At 42.0% G+C, this 13,529-nt stretch overlaps 1 protein-coding gene across 1 annotated transcript in view; it reads right to left on the reverse strand.

Moving 5' to 3' along the window:
• Window positions 1–641: 641 nt before the first annotated feature.
• The window catches only part of LOC137090194 (zinc finger protein 658B-like), a 30,314-nt gene continuing 17,426 nt past the window's right edge, over window positions 642–13,529 (reverse strand). Inside the window, exon 4 of the mRNA XM_067454008.1 lies at window positions 642–1,420. Within this exon, the coding sequence (XP_067310109.1) occupies window positions 732–1,420 (689 nt within the window). The 3' untranslated portion in view covers window positions 642–731. The remainder of the gene's footprint in view (window positions 1,421–13,529) is intronic.

The following is a 13,529-nucleotide window of genomic DNA, read 5'->3' on the forward strand; positions in this document are numbered from 1 at the left end:
AATAAAGACTGGAGCATCAGGATATTTACTCAGCATAGAGTGAGTGCTCTGGACTACTAGCTCAGATGCTGTGTCGGTATTAACACCAGGCGGAATATAAACACAGCTAATAACCACCGTGGGAAATTCCCGCGGGAGGTAGTACGGACGAAGCGAAAGCGTCAGCATTTCAATGTCAGGTGTGCAGACCCTGTCATGGATCTTGATGTTATTACACCAGCGGTTGTTAATATAAACACAGACCCCTCCAACCCTCTCCATACCGGAATCGCTAGTTCGATCTGCTCTGATGATTGTGAAGTTTTCCAGACTAACTTCTTCGTCTGAAACAGAGTTGTTCAGCCATGTCTCGGACAACGCAATGATACAGGCCGCCCTAAAGGCTTTCTCCCTTCGACATCTGCAATGAAGGATATCCATCTTATTACGGAGAGATTGTACGTTAGCCATCACAACCGAAGGAAGGGGGGGGGGGGTGAAAGGACGCCTCCATAACCTGGCGCGTACCCCTCCTCGCTTCCCTCGTTTCCTCAGCTTGCCCAAGATGTCAGCTGGAATTACGTCCAATGGTATTAGACTAGATGTAGCGGCGCTCCGAAGAGCGAGGAGATCTTGACGAGAGTAGATAAGTTTGTTGCTGCAATACACATCCGGGTGACACGCTGCACACCTGAGGTTACAGGTGATCAGGAAAAGGATCACCATGATCCCCAATGTTTCTCCGATGAAGATCATGTTATCCATGGTGGCAATTTTAGAAGTACACTAGACGTAGACAGCTCAGACGAAACGAAGGACAAACAAAGAAAAACTGAACAGATACGGACGAGTGACTCAACAAGTGACTTGACTCGTGAGAGGGTGGGTACAGACTGTGTTGTCGCAGCAGAGCATGCGCCAGTGTGAATTCTCATGTGAAGCTCAAGATGATATTTCCCTGAGAGACTCTTTCCACACTGATCACATGAGTACGGCTTCTCTCCAGTGTGAACTCTCATATGGACATTAAGATGTTGTTTGGTTGTGAACCTCTTTCCACACTGATCACACGAGAACATCTCTCCAGTGTGGATCCTCATGTGTGCTTTAAGGGCTGATGATTGTATGAAACTCTTTCCACACTGATCACATGAGTACGGTTTATCTCCAGTGTGGATCCTCATGTGTGCTTCAAAGTTTGATGATCGTGTGAATCTCTTCCCACATTGATCACATGAGTACACCTTCTCTCCCGTGTGGATCCTCATTTGTGCTTTAAGGTTTGATGATTGTGTGAAAGTCTTCCAACATTGATTGCATGTGTACGGTTTTTCTCCAGTTCTGATCCTCATGTGTCCTTTAAGGCCTGATGATTGTGTGAAACTCTGATCACATTCGAATGGCTTCTCTCCAGTGTGAACTCTCATATGGACATCAAGATGTTGTTTGGTTGTGAAACTTTCCACACTGAGTGCAGTTTGTAGATTTCTTGGCTCTTGTTTTCTTTATAAATGTCTTTTTAGTCTTTGAGCGACTCAAAGGTTTTCCTCCAGGTTTGACATGATGTTCCTCCTCCACTTCACTCAGTTCCTCACATCTGAAATAAGATAAATATTTCATTTAACTGTACATCAAAATTCTAATTTCTGTGAAAGGACATACAGTGAAAGACAAAATTATTAACCCCCATGAAATGTTTCATTATTTTTCAAATAATTCCCAAGTGCTGTTTAACGGAGCAAAGATTTCATTCAGCACAGCATTTCTAAACATAAAAGTTTATTTAAGCCTAGTTCACACTGCCCGATTTTAGCCCCGAACTTGACTCGTCGACAGGTTTTGTGAAATCGAAAAATGCTCGAGATCATCGTCAAATGATCGTGCACGCGATGATCGGCAAATGATCAAATGACCGGGAGGAGTTATAGAGACAGCATATCAGTATTTTAATATATTTACAATTCTATCAAACAGAAACAAAGCCCAAACATTTGCTCGTCCAGCCGCAGCAGCAGCAGATTATTTATTTACCTCAAACTCTCTTTGCAGAACACAATCCTGGCTCCCTCTGTCTCTCCAACAATTTCCTCCGCCACAATCTTTTTTCTTTTTCTCCACATATCAGCACACAGACAATTTGGAGCAAACTTTGTGCAGTTTATCATTTTTAACAATAATTCCAAGTCTCGTGTGAGAACTCCGGTCTGACGCACGTGTGATCTCGCGTTGTTTACTTGTCACATCACACGTGTGTTTGGTTGGGAATGTTGGGAAGCGTAGTTTGCGACTGTCTCCGATCCATCGGTCAGTGTGAACACAGCAGAGACTGAATGATACTCCAGATAGTCATGCAGTGTGAACTCCTCTGTCTCTGATCCATCGGTCAGTGTGAACACAGCAGAGACTGAATGATACTCCAGATAGTCATGCAGTGTGAACTCCTCTGTCTCCGATCCATCGGTCAGTGTGAACACAGCAGTGACTGAATGATACTCCAGATAGTCATGCAGTGTGAATCTCTCTGTCCCCGATCCATCGGTCAGTGTGAACACAGCAGAGACTGAATGATACTCCAGATAGTCATGCAGTGTGAACTCCTCTGTCTCTGATCCATCGGTCAGTGTGAACACAGCAGAGACTGAATGATACTCCAGATAGTCATGCAGTGTGAACTCCTCTTTCCCCAATCCATTAGTCAGTGTGAACACAGCAGAGACTGAATGATACTCCAGATAGTCATGCAGTGTGAACTCCTCTGTCTTTGATCCATCGGTCAGTGTGAATACAGCAGAGACTGAATGATACTCCAGATAGTCATGCAGTGTGAACTCCTCTTTCCCCAATCCATTGGTCAGTGTGAACACAGCAGAGACTGAATGATACTCCAGATAGTCATGCAGTGTGAACTCCTCTGTCTTTGATCCATCGGTCAGTGTGAATACAGCAGAGACTGAATGATACTCCAGATAGTCATGCAGTGTGAACTCCTCTGTCTCTGATCCATCGGTCAGTGAGAACACAGCAGAGACTGAATGATACTCCAGATAGTCATGCAGTGTGAACTCCTCTGTCTCTGATCCATCGGTCAGTGAGAACACAGCAGAGACTGAATGATACTCCAGATAGTCATGCAGTGTGAACTCCTCTGTCTCCGATCCATCGGTCAGTGAGAACACAGCAGAGACTGAATGATACTCCAGATAGTCATGCAGTGTGAACTCCTCTGTCTCTGATCCATCGGTCAGTGAGAACACAGCAGAGACTGAATGATACTCCAGATAGTCATGCAGTGTGAACTCCTCTGTCTCTGATCCATCGGTCAGTGTGAACACAGCAGAGACTGAATGATACTCCAGATAGTCATGCAGTGTGAACTCCTCTGTCTCTGATCCATCGGTCAGTGTGAACACATTAGTGACTGAATGATACTCCAGATAGTCATGCAGTGTGAACTCCTCTGTCTCTGATCCATCGGTCAGTGTGAACACAGCAGAGACTGAATGATACTCCAGATAGTCATGCAGTGTGAACTCCTCTGTCTCTGATCCATCGGTCAGTGTGAACACATTAGTGACTGAATGATACTCCAGATAGTCATGCAGTGTGAACTCCTCTGTCTTCGATCCATCGGTCAGTGTGAACACAGCAGAGACTGAATGATACTCCAGATAGTCATGCAGTGTGAACTCCTCTGTCTCCGATCCATCGGTCAGTGTGAATACAGCAGTGACTGAATGATACTCCAGATAGTCATGCAGTGTGAACTCCTCTGTCTCTGATCCATCGGTCAGTGTGAACACAGCAGAGACTGAATGATACTCCAGATAGTCATGCAGTGTGAACTCCTCTGTCTCTGATCCATCGGTCAGTGTGAACACAGCAGAGACTGAATGATACTCCAGATAGTCATGCAGTGTGAACTCCTCTGTCTTCGATCCATCGGTCAGTGTGAACACATTAGTGACTGAATGATACTCCAGATAGTCATGCAGTGTGAACTCCTCTGTCTCTGATCCATCGGTCAGTGTGAACACAGCAGTGACTGAATGATACTCCAGATAGTCATGCAGTGTGAACTCCTCTGTCTCTGATCCATCGGTCAGTGAGAACACAGCAGAGACTGAATGATACTCCAGATAGTCATGCAGTGTGAACTCCTCTGTCTCTGATCCATCGGTCAGTGTGAACACAGCAGAGACTGAATGATACTCCAGATAGTCATGCAGTGTGAACTCCTCTGTCCCCGATCCATCGGTCAGTGTGAACACAGCAGAGACTGAATGATACTCCAGATAGTCATGCAGTGTGAACTCCTCTGTCTCTGATCCATCGGTCAGTGTGAACACAGCAGAGACTGAATGATACTCCAGATAGTCGTGCAGTGTGAACTCCTCTGTCTCTGATCCATCGGTCAGTGTGAACACAGCAGAGACTAAATGATACTCCAGGTAGTCATGCAGTGTGAACTCTGTCTCTGATCCATCGGTCAGTGTGAACACAGCAGTGACTGAATGATACTCCAGATAGTCATGCAGTGTGAACTCCTCTGTCTCCGATCCATCGGTCAGTGTGAACACAGCAGAGACTGAATGATACTCCAGATAGTCATGCAGTGTGAACTCCTCTGTCTCCGATCCATCGGTCAGTGTGAACACAGCAGAGACTGAATGATACTCCAGATAGTCATGCAGTGTGAAAAGAGCAGTGACCCGACGAGTTTGAAAACCGTGCAGTCTGAACTAGGCTTTAGGAAACTTGGAGTTTTTGTAATACAAATGGAAACAAAATAATAAAGAATAACAAAGTCTACAGTCTACAATTATTAGCCCTCAGATGTTAATACTCAATAGTGTTTCCCTTTTGCTTGATAACAGCCTTTAGTCGCCTTAACTTTAAGGCATGTCTCCTGATTCACAGCCAATTCCTCCTTAGCAATTCTTTTAAGCTCCTCCAAATTTGTTGTTGTCCTGGCATGGACTCTGGTCCTCAGTCAAAGACTCACTTTGTTTGTTTGGAGATAGCGCTTCACCAGAAGTGAACATGGAAATCACATACAGTGAGTCTCAAACACCATTATTTCCTCCTTCATATGTAAATCTTGTTTGTAAAAAACACCACGAAAAAACAGGCGATTTTCAGGCGAACGCCAACTGTGACGCAATCACTGGGGATCATTAATATGTACGCCCCCAACATTTGTATACGGCAGCACGTGTCACGCGAGGATAGCGAAAATGGCAGATCATGGAAATAGATGGTATGTTCCAGGCTATGCAGGGGACATGGGGATTTTTCATAGCCTTCCCACTGAACAAAACTGTCAACAGGCATGTTTATCTATAACCGGATACCGCAACTATTTAGTTAAAAGTTGTTTGTGTGCTCGGCCCATTTCACCATGGACATTTTTCTAACCTGGACAATAGCAGGCTTCACTCAGCGTCTGATACTGGAGAGGCGGCAATTCAAACTATATCCCCGCGAGCAGTAAGAAGTGATTTTATCCACTTATTGACTGTCTCAACAATTTCAGATTTAACTGGAAGTTTTTTAGTGAGAGACAACATTAACGATAATATCCCCTGTGTTGTCTAGAGCCAACGCAGGATGCTCACTCGATCCTTCTAGCTAATGTCATCTCCACCACTTAAGTTGAAATGGTAGTAATTTGATAAGGCATTGTCAATTTGTTTAAAAAAACAAAAACAAAAAAAAACTGTAGGCAGTGCTGTACAAACAACATATTTGTGCTCTAACATTACCCAGTTCGCTGTTCAGAGTTTGTGATTCAAAGTGAAGAAGCTATCGTTGTAAAATCAAGCAGTGACGCATTATAGTGATTAAAATGTTTTTAAAATGCTAAAAACAAAGTTGTGACTGCTGACAATATAAGTTAACGTGTAAAGATAATGTTATATGCTAGTTCACATGTAGGCTGAAGTTATAGTACTGACGTTACGTTTTGCAGGTCTTACTGAAGACTAAACTTACCATTCAAAAGCGTCCATTTCCAATCTTAAAACAATTGGTTGTTCCTAAAAATCTTTAACTTTGTCAGAAACAGGATCAAACATAAGGTTGGATGCATAATCTCTCCATGTTTGACAGTATACGGTAGATGTGTTTCTGTCATTGAAATGAGCCACGCAGTGAAAGAGCCAATCAGAGCCGAACACCACACAATATTTATGACCCTTCCAAATAAGGCAAAAACAGAGCATTACATCCTAGGGACAATTTCTGGGTCTTTAAATGGACCTGTAAAACCGTATCTGGACAATTTTAACCCTTAAATAAGTACCCTATATGTAGATATCGAAGAACAATTTAAAATATTGTTTTAACTCATTCTAGGGCACCTTAGAGTACATTTTTCTTTAATTGATTGCAATCCTGACTCTTGGTCTTTATTTTTCACTACTGGTCTTGGGTCATAAGATGTTAACCCCTAACATAGTCTTCCTTTTTCATGATTCCTTCGACCCTGATGAGATTCCCACCGAAACTTCCCCACATCATTATACTTTCACCATGAACAGTGTCCTGTGGGTTGAGCGCCTCTCCCTTCTTTCTCCAAACAGTCTCATCTAACCAAAGGACATGCTTCCTGTATGCCTAATGTTTCTCCAGTTTGTCCTTGGCAATCTTCAGTCTATCCTGGAGGTTTCTCTTTTTCAGAAGTGAAGTTATTCTTGGTCAGCAACCTTGCCGTCCATTCCTGTGCAGTGACCGTCTTCTTGAGACATAAATCCCAAACTTGGCTAAATCGTTCGCTATAGTGTCTTGGCAGTTATTCTCAGGTCTTTAGAAATCTCTCCCTTTAGTTTTCTTTCCAAAGTTTTTGAAATCTCTGCCATGCTTGGATAAACATGTATATCCTTCTTCTCCTTTGTGAGCATTAACCATTCTTCTTCTGGAGTCTACACTAAATGTGTGTGTTTTTGCCACGATGACTGTACATATTATTATACTAGTTATTTGCAACAATTATATTACCTTGCAACAAAGTTTATATTTTAAGATGCGAGTTTAATTGCTTATTTTCTCATCTAGCTTCAATAAGTATGACTGTTTGCACATTTCTAATCGTAAAACCATTAAAAAGGGGAAGTTCAAGCTGATTGTCAGCTGTGATAAGAGTTGTGGTTTCAGAGCTTCCCTGCAAATCAAGATAAAAGAAATATATGCGTGCTTGCTGCAAAAGTTATAATAACCTTGGACACATATTATGATTGCTGTGTAGTCCAAGGCAAATAGTTTATAAGGAGGAATTGTTATATTGTGAGGACAGTCATAGCCTCTTACGGCCCCAGGATATGATAAGTATAAAACGCAATGTTTTTCGGGGCCGCTGTTCAGGTGAAGACTTACACATTATTTTGTTATATATTTTATATATATTTGTTATTTTTGATCCTTGTTTTATTCTGAAACTTCTTTTTTTGAGTAAACCGAAGCCATCCTTTGGCGATTCGAGAAAATTCTGTTGTGATTCGATTAGATTGGAGAGATCTTTATTTTGTTGTAGTTTAGATATTAATATTGGTCTCTCCTGCCCAGTGCACATGACCTCGAGATTGAGCTGGTTTAAGGACACCACACCTAAAGCATCACCTGCTCCTGCCATCTTTAACCTTCAGGTAAGAAGCTGTTCATGATTATTAAAGGTTATGGGAATGTTTAGGATGTTACAGCGGTATAAAAATACAACAACAACAAACCTTAAAACTACTTCAACCTTTCTGCTAGGCTTTGGTCTTGACAAACCTATTATCTAATTAGCATTTGTAATGTTCAATTTATGTTTTATAAAATAACACAATTGCACAGACTGTGATGTCATATCCTGACCGTTGCAGTGTCCAGAGAAACTGCTGAGAGCAAAACATGCTAAACGTCGAGTGACCGTGGCTTTAACTACTGTCGTTTTAAATCAGCCATCATAATACTAGCATTATCTGTGTCCTACATGTTCCACTCAACCCTGTGACTTCTGACATGAGTTTCCTCCTTTAAAAAAGGACACTTCTTAAAACTGTGACAGACAGGAAGTGACATCATCTGGACCCTTTCTACAGCATGATGGGAGGACAGGAAAATAATCTCAATCCATTGTCTCAGTTTTGACACAAACTGTTCAGTGTTGACCGCATTCATCAACCCTGTTACCAAAGTTACTGTGAGAAGAATAATCTCTGTAACGATGAGTAACTTCTATAAGAGAAACTTTATCATGAATGAATGAAGAATAAACACCAACCTCTTTGTTCTTCAGGATCTTCAGTGTGTTTCATTCTGCAGGTTCTGGATCACTCGTGTTCTCACCGTCCTCTTTAAAAAACTGATTTCAGCTACTCCTGATAATGCGATTGATGTGGGAGGAGCCTCACTGATGATGTGACTGATGTGTGGGAGGAGCTTCTCTGATGATGTGACTGATGTGTGGGAGGAGCTTCACTGATGTGATTGATGTGGGAGAGGCTTCACTGATGATGTGACTGCTGTGGGAGGAGCTTCTCTGATGATGTGTCTGATGTGTGGGAGGAGCTTCACTGATGATGTGACTGATGTGTGGGAGGAGCTTCACTGATGATGTGATTGATGTGGGAGAGGCTTCACTGATGATGTGACTGCTGTGGGAGGAGCTTCACTGATGATGTGATTGATGTGGGAGAGGCTTCACTGATGATTTGAGTGGTGTGGGAGGAGCTTCACTGATGATGTGATTGATGTGGGAGAGGCTTCACTGATGATGTGAGTGGTGTGGGAGGAGCTTCACTGATGATGTGATTGATGTGGAAGAGGCTTCACTGATGATGTGGATGGTGTGGGAGGAGCTTCACTGATGATGTGATTGATGTGGGAGGAGCTTCACTGATGATGTGAATGGTGTGGGAGGAGCTTCACTGATAATGTAACAGCTGTGGGAGGAGCTTCACTGATGAAAAAAATATGTAATTTACTCACACAACTAAGAATGTATGTCCTTTTTTTTGTAATTTGTTTTTATATACTTGATAATTTTCAATTATCACTGAATTTTTGTAAATTTAATAAATGGTTTATTCTTTTGCAGAAGAAGAGCCAACAGTCATACAGCCATCAGTAAGCAAGGCAAGGCAAGTTTATTTGTATAGCACATTTCATAACCAATGGCAATTCAAAGTAGCCTAGAAATCTAGACGCACCCTAACGGCAGCAATTTTAATCTGCCTGCAAGTGTCGTCTAGGAACTCTCAATACCCTTCTGAGCTGTATTCCCCTCACTCTGGACGGGCCAATCACATCGTGCATAGAGTCGTGGGCGGGGCCACAATGACGACGGCCGAGTTGCGTGCTTCTAGTAAACACAGAAACTGGCAAACGGCGGCGGTCTTTCGAATCAGCATTGACTGCAATTCTGGAAGACTTGGACTTAAGCTTTTCTCTGAGAAAAGAACAAAGAACGGCACTGAAGTCATTCTTAAGAAGGGAAGATGTGTTCGGAGTTTAGCCGACCGTATACGGCGAATGTTTAATCTATCAACAAGCTCTGTTTCACCTTCTTTGCTCTGGTTGGTTGTAGCGCTATCCTATCGCGTGCAGAGGGAGTTTGAAAGACAACCGTTTATCCGCCCCTCGGATTGAGCCCTGTCAATGGTGAGTTTCCAGACCAAACACCTTTTGTCAGGCTAAATTCACAGTGCTTTATAGAAAAACTTTCTGCAGACTAAACTCACAGTCCCTTGTACCCTTTCTAACTTTAATGTCAGCATTCTGCTTCTTCTGTAGTTTTCCACACATGGTAAATAACCCCATATGGCTTACGTTGAGACCCCCCACCATATCTTATCTTTAAAAAAAATATTGCATGTAATTTTTCTTGGAAAAGGCATCTTGATTTAAGAATTTTTAGATATTTGACCAGGAAAAATGACAAAAATACCAAGTAAGAAAAGCATTTTTTGCAGTGTGGTTTTACCTGTGGTGATCTATAAATGTATATCTATAAATATCTATAAATGTATATCTGTGTCCAAACACAAGCTACTCTAGTGTCAGCTCAAGCTTTTGTCAAAAGCAGTGCGTTGGCAGGGCAGAAGTGTGTAGGGAGAGCGGGAGCAGCGCGCACCCGTTGTACATTCGCACTGCCACTGTTTGTCTTGTGCAGCTTAACCGCGGCTCGTACATTGCAAAAACAGACGAATATCATCCATTCTGTCACCTTTTCCGGTGTTCTCCTCTGACACTGTCATTCTCGTGCTTTGATTTAAGATTTGCAGCATATATCTGCTGCAAATGCGACCGTGTTCCCCTCTGTCCCAAACACACATGCATGTAACATGTTGCATATATGCGTGCGGCTCAACCGCGAAACGGGAGGAAAAATGATGCGAGCGTGCCCGAGTTCTGTTTGAATATTTTCGGCCGTAATAGGCCCAAAAGCGCATTTTCGGTTTTCTGCCGAAAAGACTTTCATCAATAAAACAATATGGCCGAACTATATAATATGGGTTATAACTAGGGATGTCAACGATTAATCGATGATCGATTAATTGTCGATAAGACATTTGATCGATAAGACTTATCGATCATCGATTAAGCAGGGTCATGCGCGTGCGTGCGGCTCAAATGCGAAACGGGAGAAAAAAATGAAGCGAGCGTGCCCGAGTTCTATTTGGGACCATTTTACAGCTGGAGTTACACCTTCATCATTACTGCAAGTTTGCATGTGCATTCGCAGCCTTTTATTTTGTGCTGTTACGACCTGTGACGTAATTATGTGTTGAATGGTGTGATGATGATTTCTCCCCTCCCTATTGTTCTCTCTCTCTATCTCTGTGTCATGCAGCACTCCAAACGACCCGCATCTAATTAGCTGGAGCCTGGTGGATATAAGCAGCAGAGAGCCAAAGCTCAGGAGGAGTCCCTTTTCCACTAACCCAGACGCAAAGTGGCTTTAGTTGCTATTTAGCAAATTGTGACTTGTGATGTGTGTATTGTGACACTGTGGAGTGAACACAAAGATATGGCCGCTTCGACTTGGTGTGAGATCAGAAGTTGTATAACCGTGTAGGGAGGTGGGCGCCAATTAATTTGGGTCTACCCACTCCTAAGTTTTCTCCTGTTTATTTTTAGTTAGGGAGAGAGGTAAGAGTATTGTACTTTCTTTTGATAGGGACTCTAGTTTACTTAATACCCTTTAGTAAGAGATTGTTTTGTTTGTTATTTTGGCCTTGCCCTCTCCTGATGATTTGGTTATTTAAGTCTGTTGTTTGTTTCTGGTTTCAATTTTTCCTGACGCTGAGTTCAAGCCAGTTGTTATGCTTCGAGACATGGGATCTGCTCAATCCTTTGTTCTTGAACATAGCTTACCGTTTTCTGCTCAAACCTACACTGGTTTTGATGTATTGGTCCGAGGTATTGAGATGCATTGTGTTAATGTGCCTTTGCATACAGTTCATTTGAAGTCAAATCTTGTCAGTGGAACTGTTAAGCTGGGTGTGCGTAAACAGTTACCTGTGGAAGGTGTAGACTTAATAATAGGAAACGATTTAGCAGGTGGCAAAGTTTTTCCTACTCCGATTGTGACACATACCCAAATGCAAAAAGAACAGTCTGATCTTTCTATTTTATATCCTTTAGCATTCCCTGCATGTGCAGTGACCTGTGCTCAAGCACAGAACTTCAAGGAGATGATTGATCTTGCTGATTCGTTCCTCCTTCCTGACTCTACTCCATTGGAGTGTACATTGTTTGTAGAGCCTGAGCTAAAACCTGATCCTACTTTGGAGTCAAAACACTCCTTAGTTGGGAGCCGAAAGCATTTAGTAAGTGCGCAAAGAGAAGACCCGACACTAACTAGTTGTGTTAAAGCTGCAGATCTTGGGAAAATGTATAATTCGGGAGTGACTTATTTCTGGGATGACGGACTGCTGAGACGGAGATGGAAACCTGATGCTGATGATGCGACTTGTCAGGAGGTACAGCAGATAGTCTTGCCTGTAAGTTATCACACGCCTGTGTTAAAACTGGCTTACAAACATATAATGTCTGGTCATTTGGGAGTGACAAAAACCTTCTATAGGGTTTCCAGATACTTCTACTGGCCTGGTATAAAGTCTACTGTGTCTGCGTTTTGCAAAGCTTGCAACACTTGCCAACTTGCAGGAAAACCGAACCAGAGAATTCCCGTTGCTCCGCTTAATCCCATTCCTGTCATGAGTGAACCATTTGAAAGACTGGTCATTGACTGTGTTGGGCCATTGCCTAAGACTAAGGCAGGACACCAGTATTTAGTGACTATCATGTGTTCTGCAACGCGCTTCCCTGAAGCTATTCCTTTACGCAACTTGAAATCCAAAGCAGTTGTGAAAGAGTTGATTAAATTCTGTTCTACTTTTGGCTTACCAAAGATAATTCAGACGGACCATGGCACAAACTTTACGTCGAAAATGTTTGAACAGATTCTCAAAGGGCTTGGTATAAATCACCAGTTATCCAGTGCTTACCATCCAGAGTCAAAGGGGGTGTAAGTTGTAATATTGTGTTGTAATATGATTTATCTCATGCATTTGGTTAATAATTAATGTTAGAGGCAAGCGGTAGTAAAAGCGTGGCGGTGATCAGCTTCAGCTCCAACAGCAATGCACAACTAATAATGACTATGATTGGGACTGTCATATTACACAACATTAATGAGAACACTATTTTAATAAAACATTGTGATTGTTAAGTATTTGGGTTTATTTGCCGTGTGTTTCATTGCGTTGATCCAGGAAGAGCGCGTGTACAACATGAGTCACGCACTCTGACTCGCGCATGTAACTTAGTTCAAGTTCACTTGTGCATTCGCATCAGATTGTAATATTACAGAATTTGTTGTTCCTTCAGAGCGTTGTTCCTAAAGCGCGTGAACACCACGCGTCTCCCATTCTGAATATGAATCAGCAACTCAAGTTCACTTGTGCATTCGCATCATTTTGTGAAGATATATAACTTATAATGTTTTGTTAACTTTATATAATTCTGATTAATCTCATACAGGAAGCTTTTTGTTGAGTTAAATAACGCGCTAGCAAAGAGCTTCAGTGTAACCAGTGTTGATTCAGCGCATCAGCTAGCTCACGCATTTCAAACAGCAACGCACTACTAATAAAATCTTTGATTGGGACTTTCACATTACATAACATTAATGAAAACAATATTTTAAAAATCGTTTTGAATGAATTGGGTTTAGGTGACGTTTCAGCACATTGTTCTTGGAAGAGCGTCCACACATTCTGAATAACAGATCTGAGTGGCATTGGTGTTGTATTAGGCCTACAGGGTTATTAAATAAGTCATTTAATTAAATTATAAATAACATCGATTTTTACAATCCCATAGCCCTTTGTTTAGATAAAAAAAATCCTTCTCATTCATTTGGTGAAGAACATGGCGTTTTGAGCAGCATTGCACATCCTGTCATGCTGTCGGCTATAAGCCACTGCTGTAGACGCATATTTCAATATTACGGTTAACGATTAATTGATCATTAATTTAAACGACGATCGATCATGGGAATTTCA

The sequence above is a fragment of the Pseudorasbora parva genome, chromosome 2 (assembly GCF_024679245.1).
Source record: "Pseudorasbora parva isolate DD20220531a chromosome 2, ASM2467924v1, whole genome shotgun sequence".
NCBI classification, from domain to species: domain Eukaryota; kingdom Metazoa; phylum Chordata; class Actinopteri; order Cypriniformes; family Gobionidae; genus Pseudorasbora; species Pseudorasbora parva.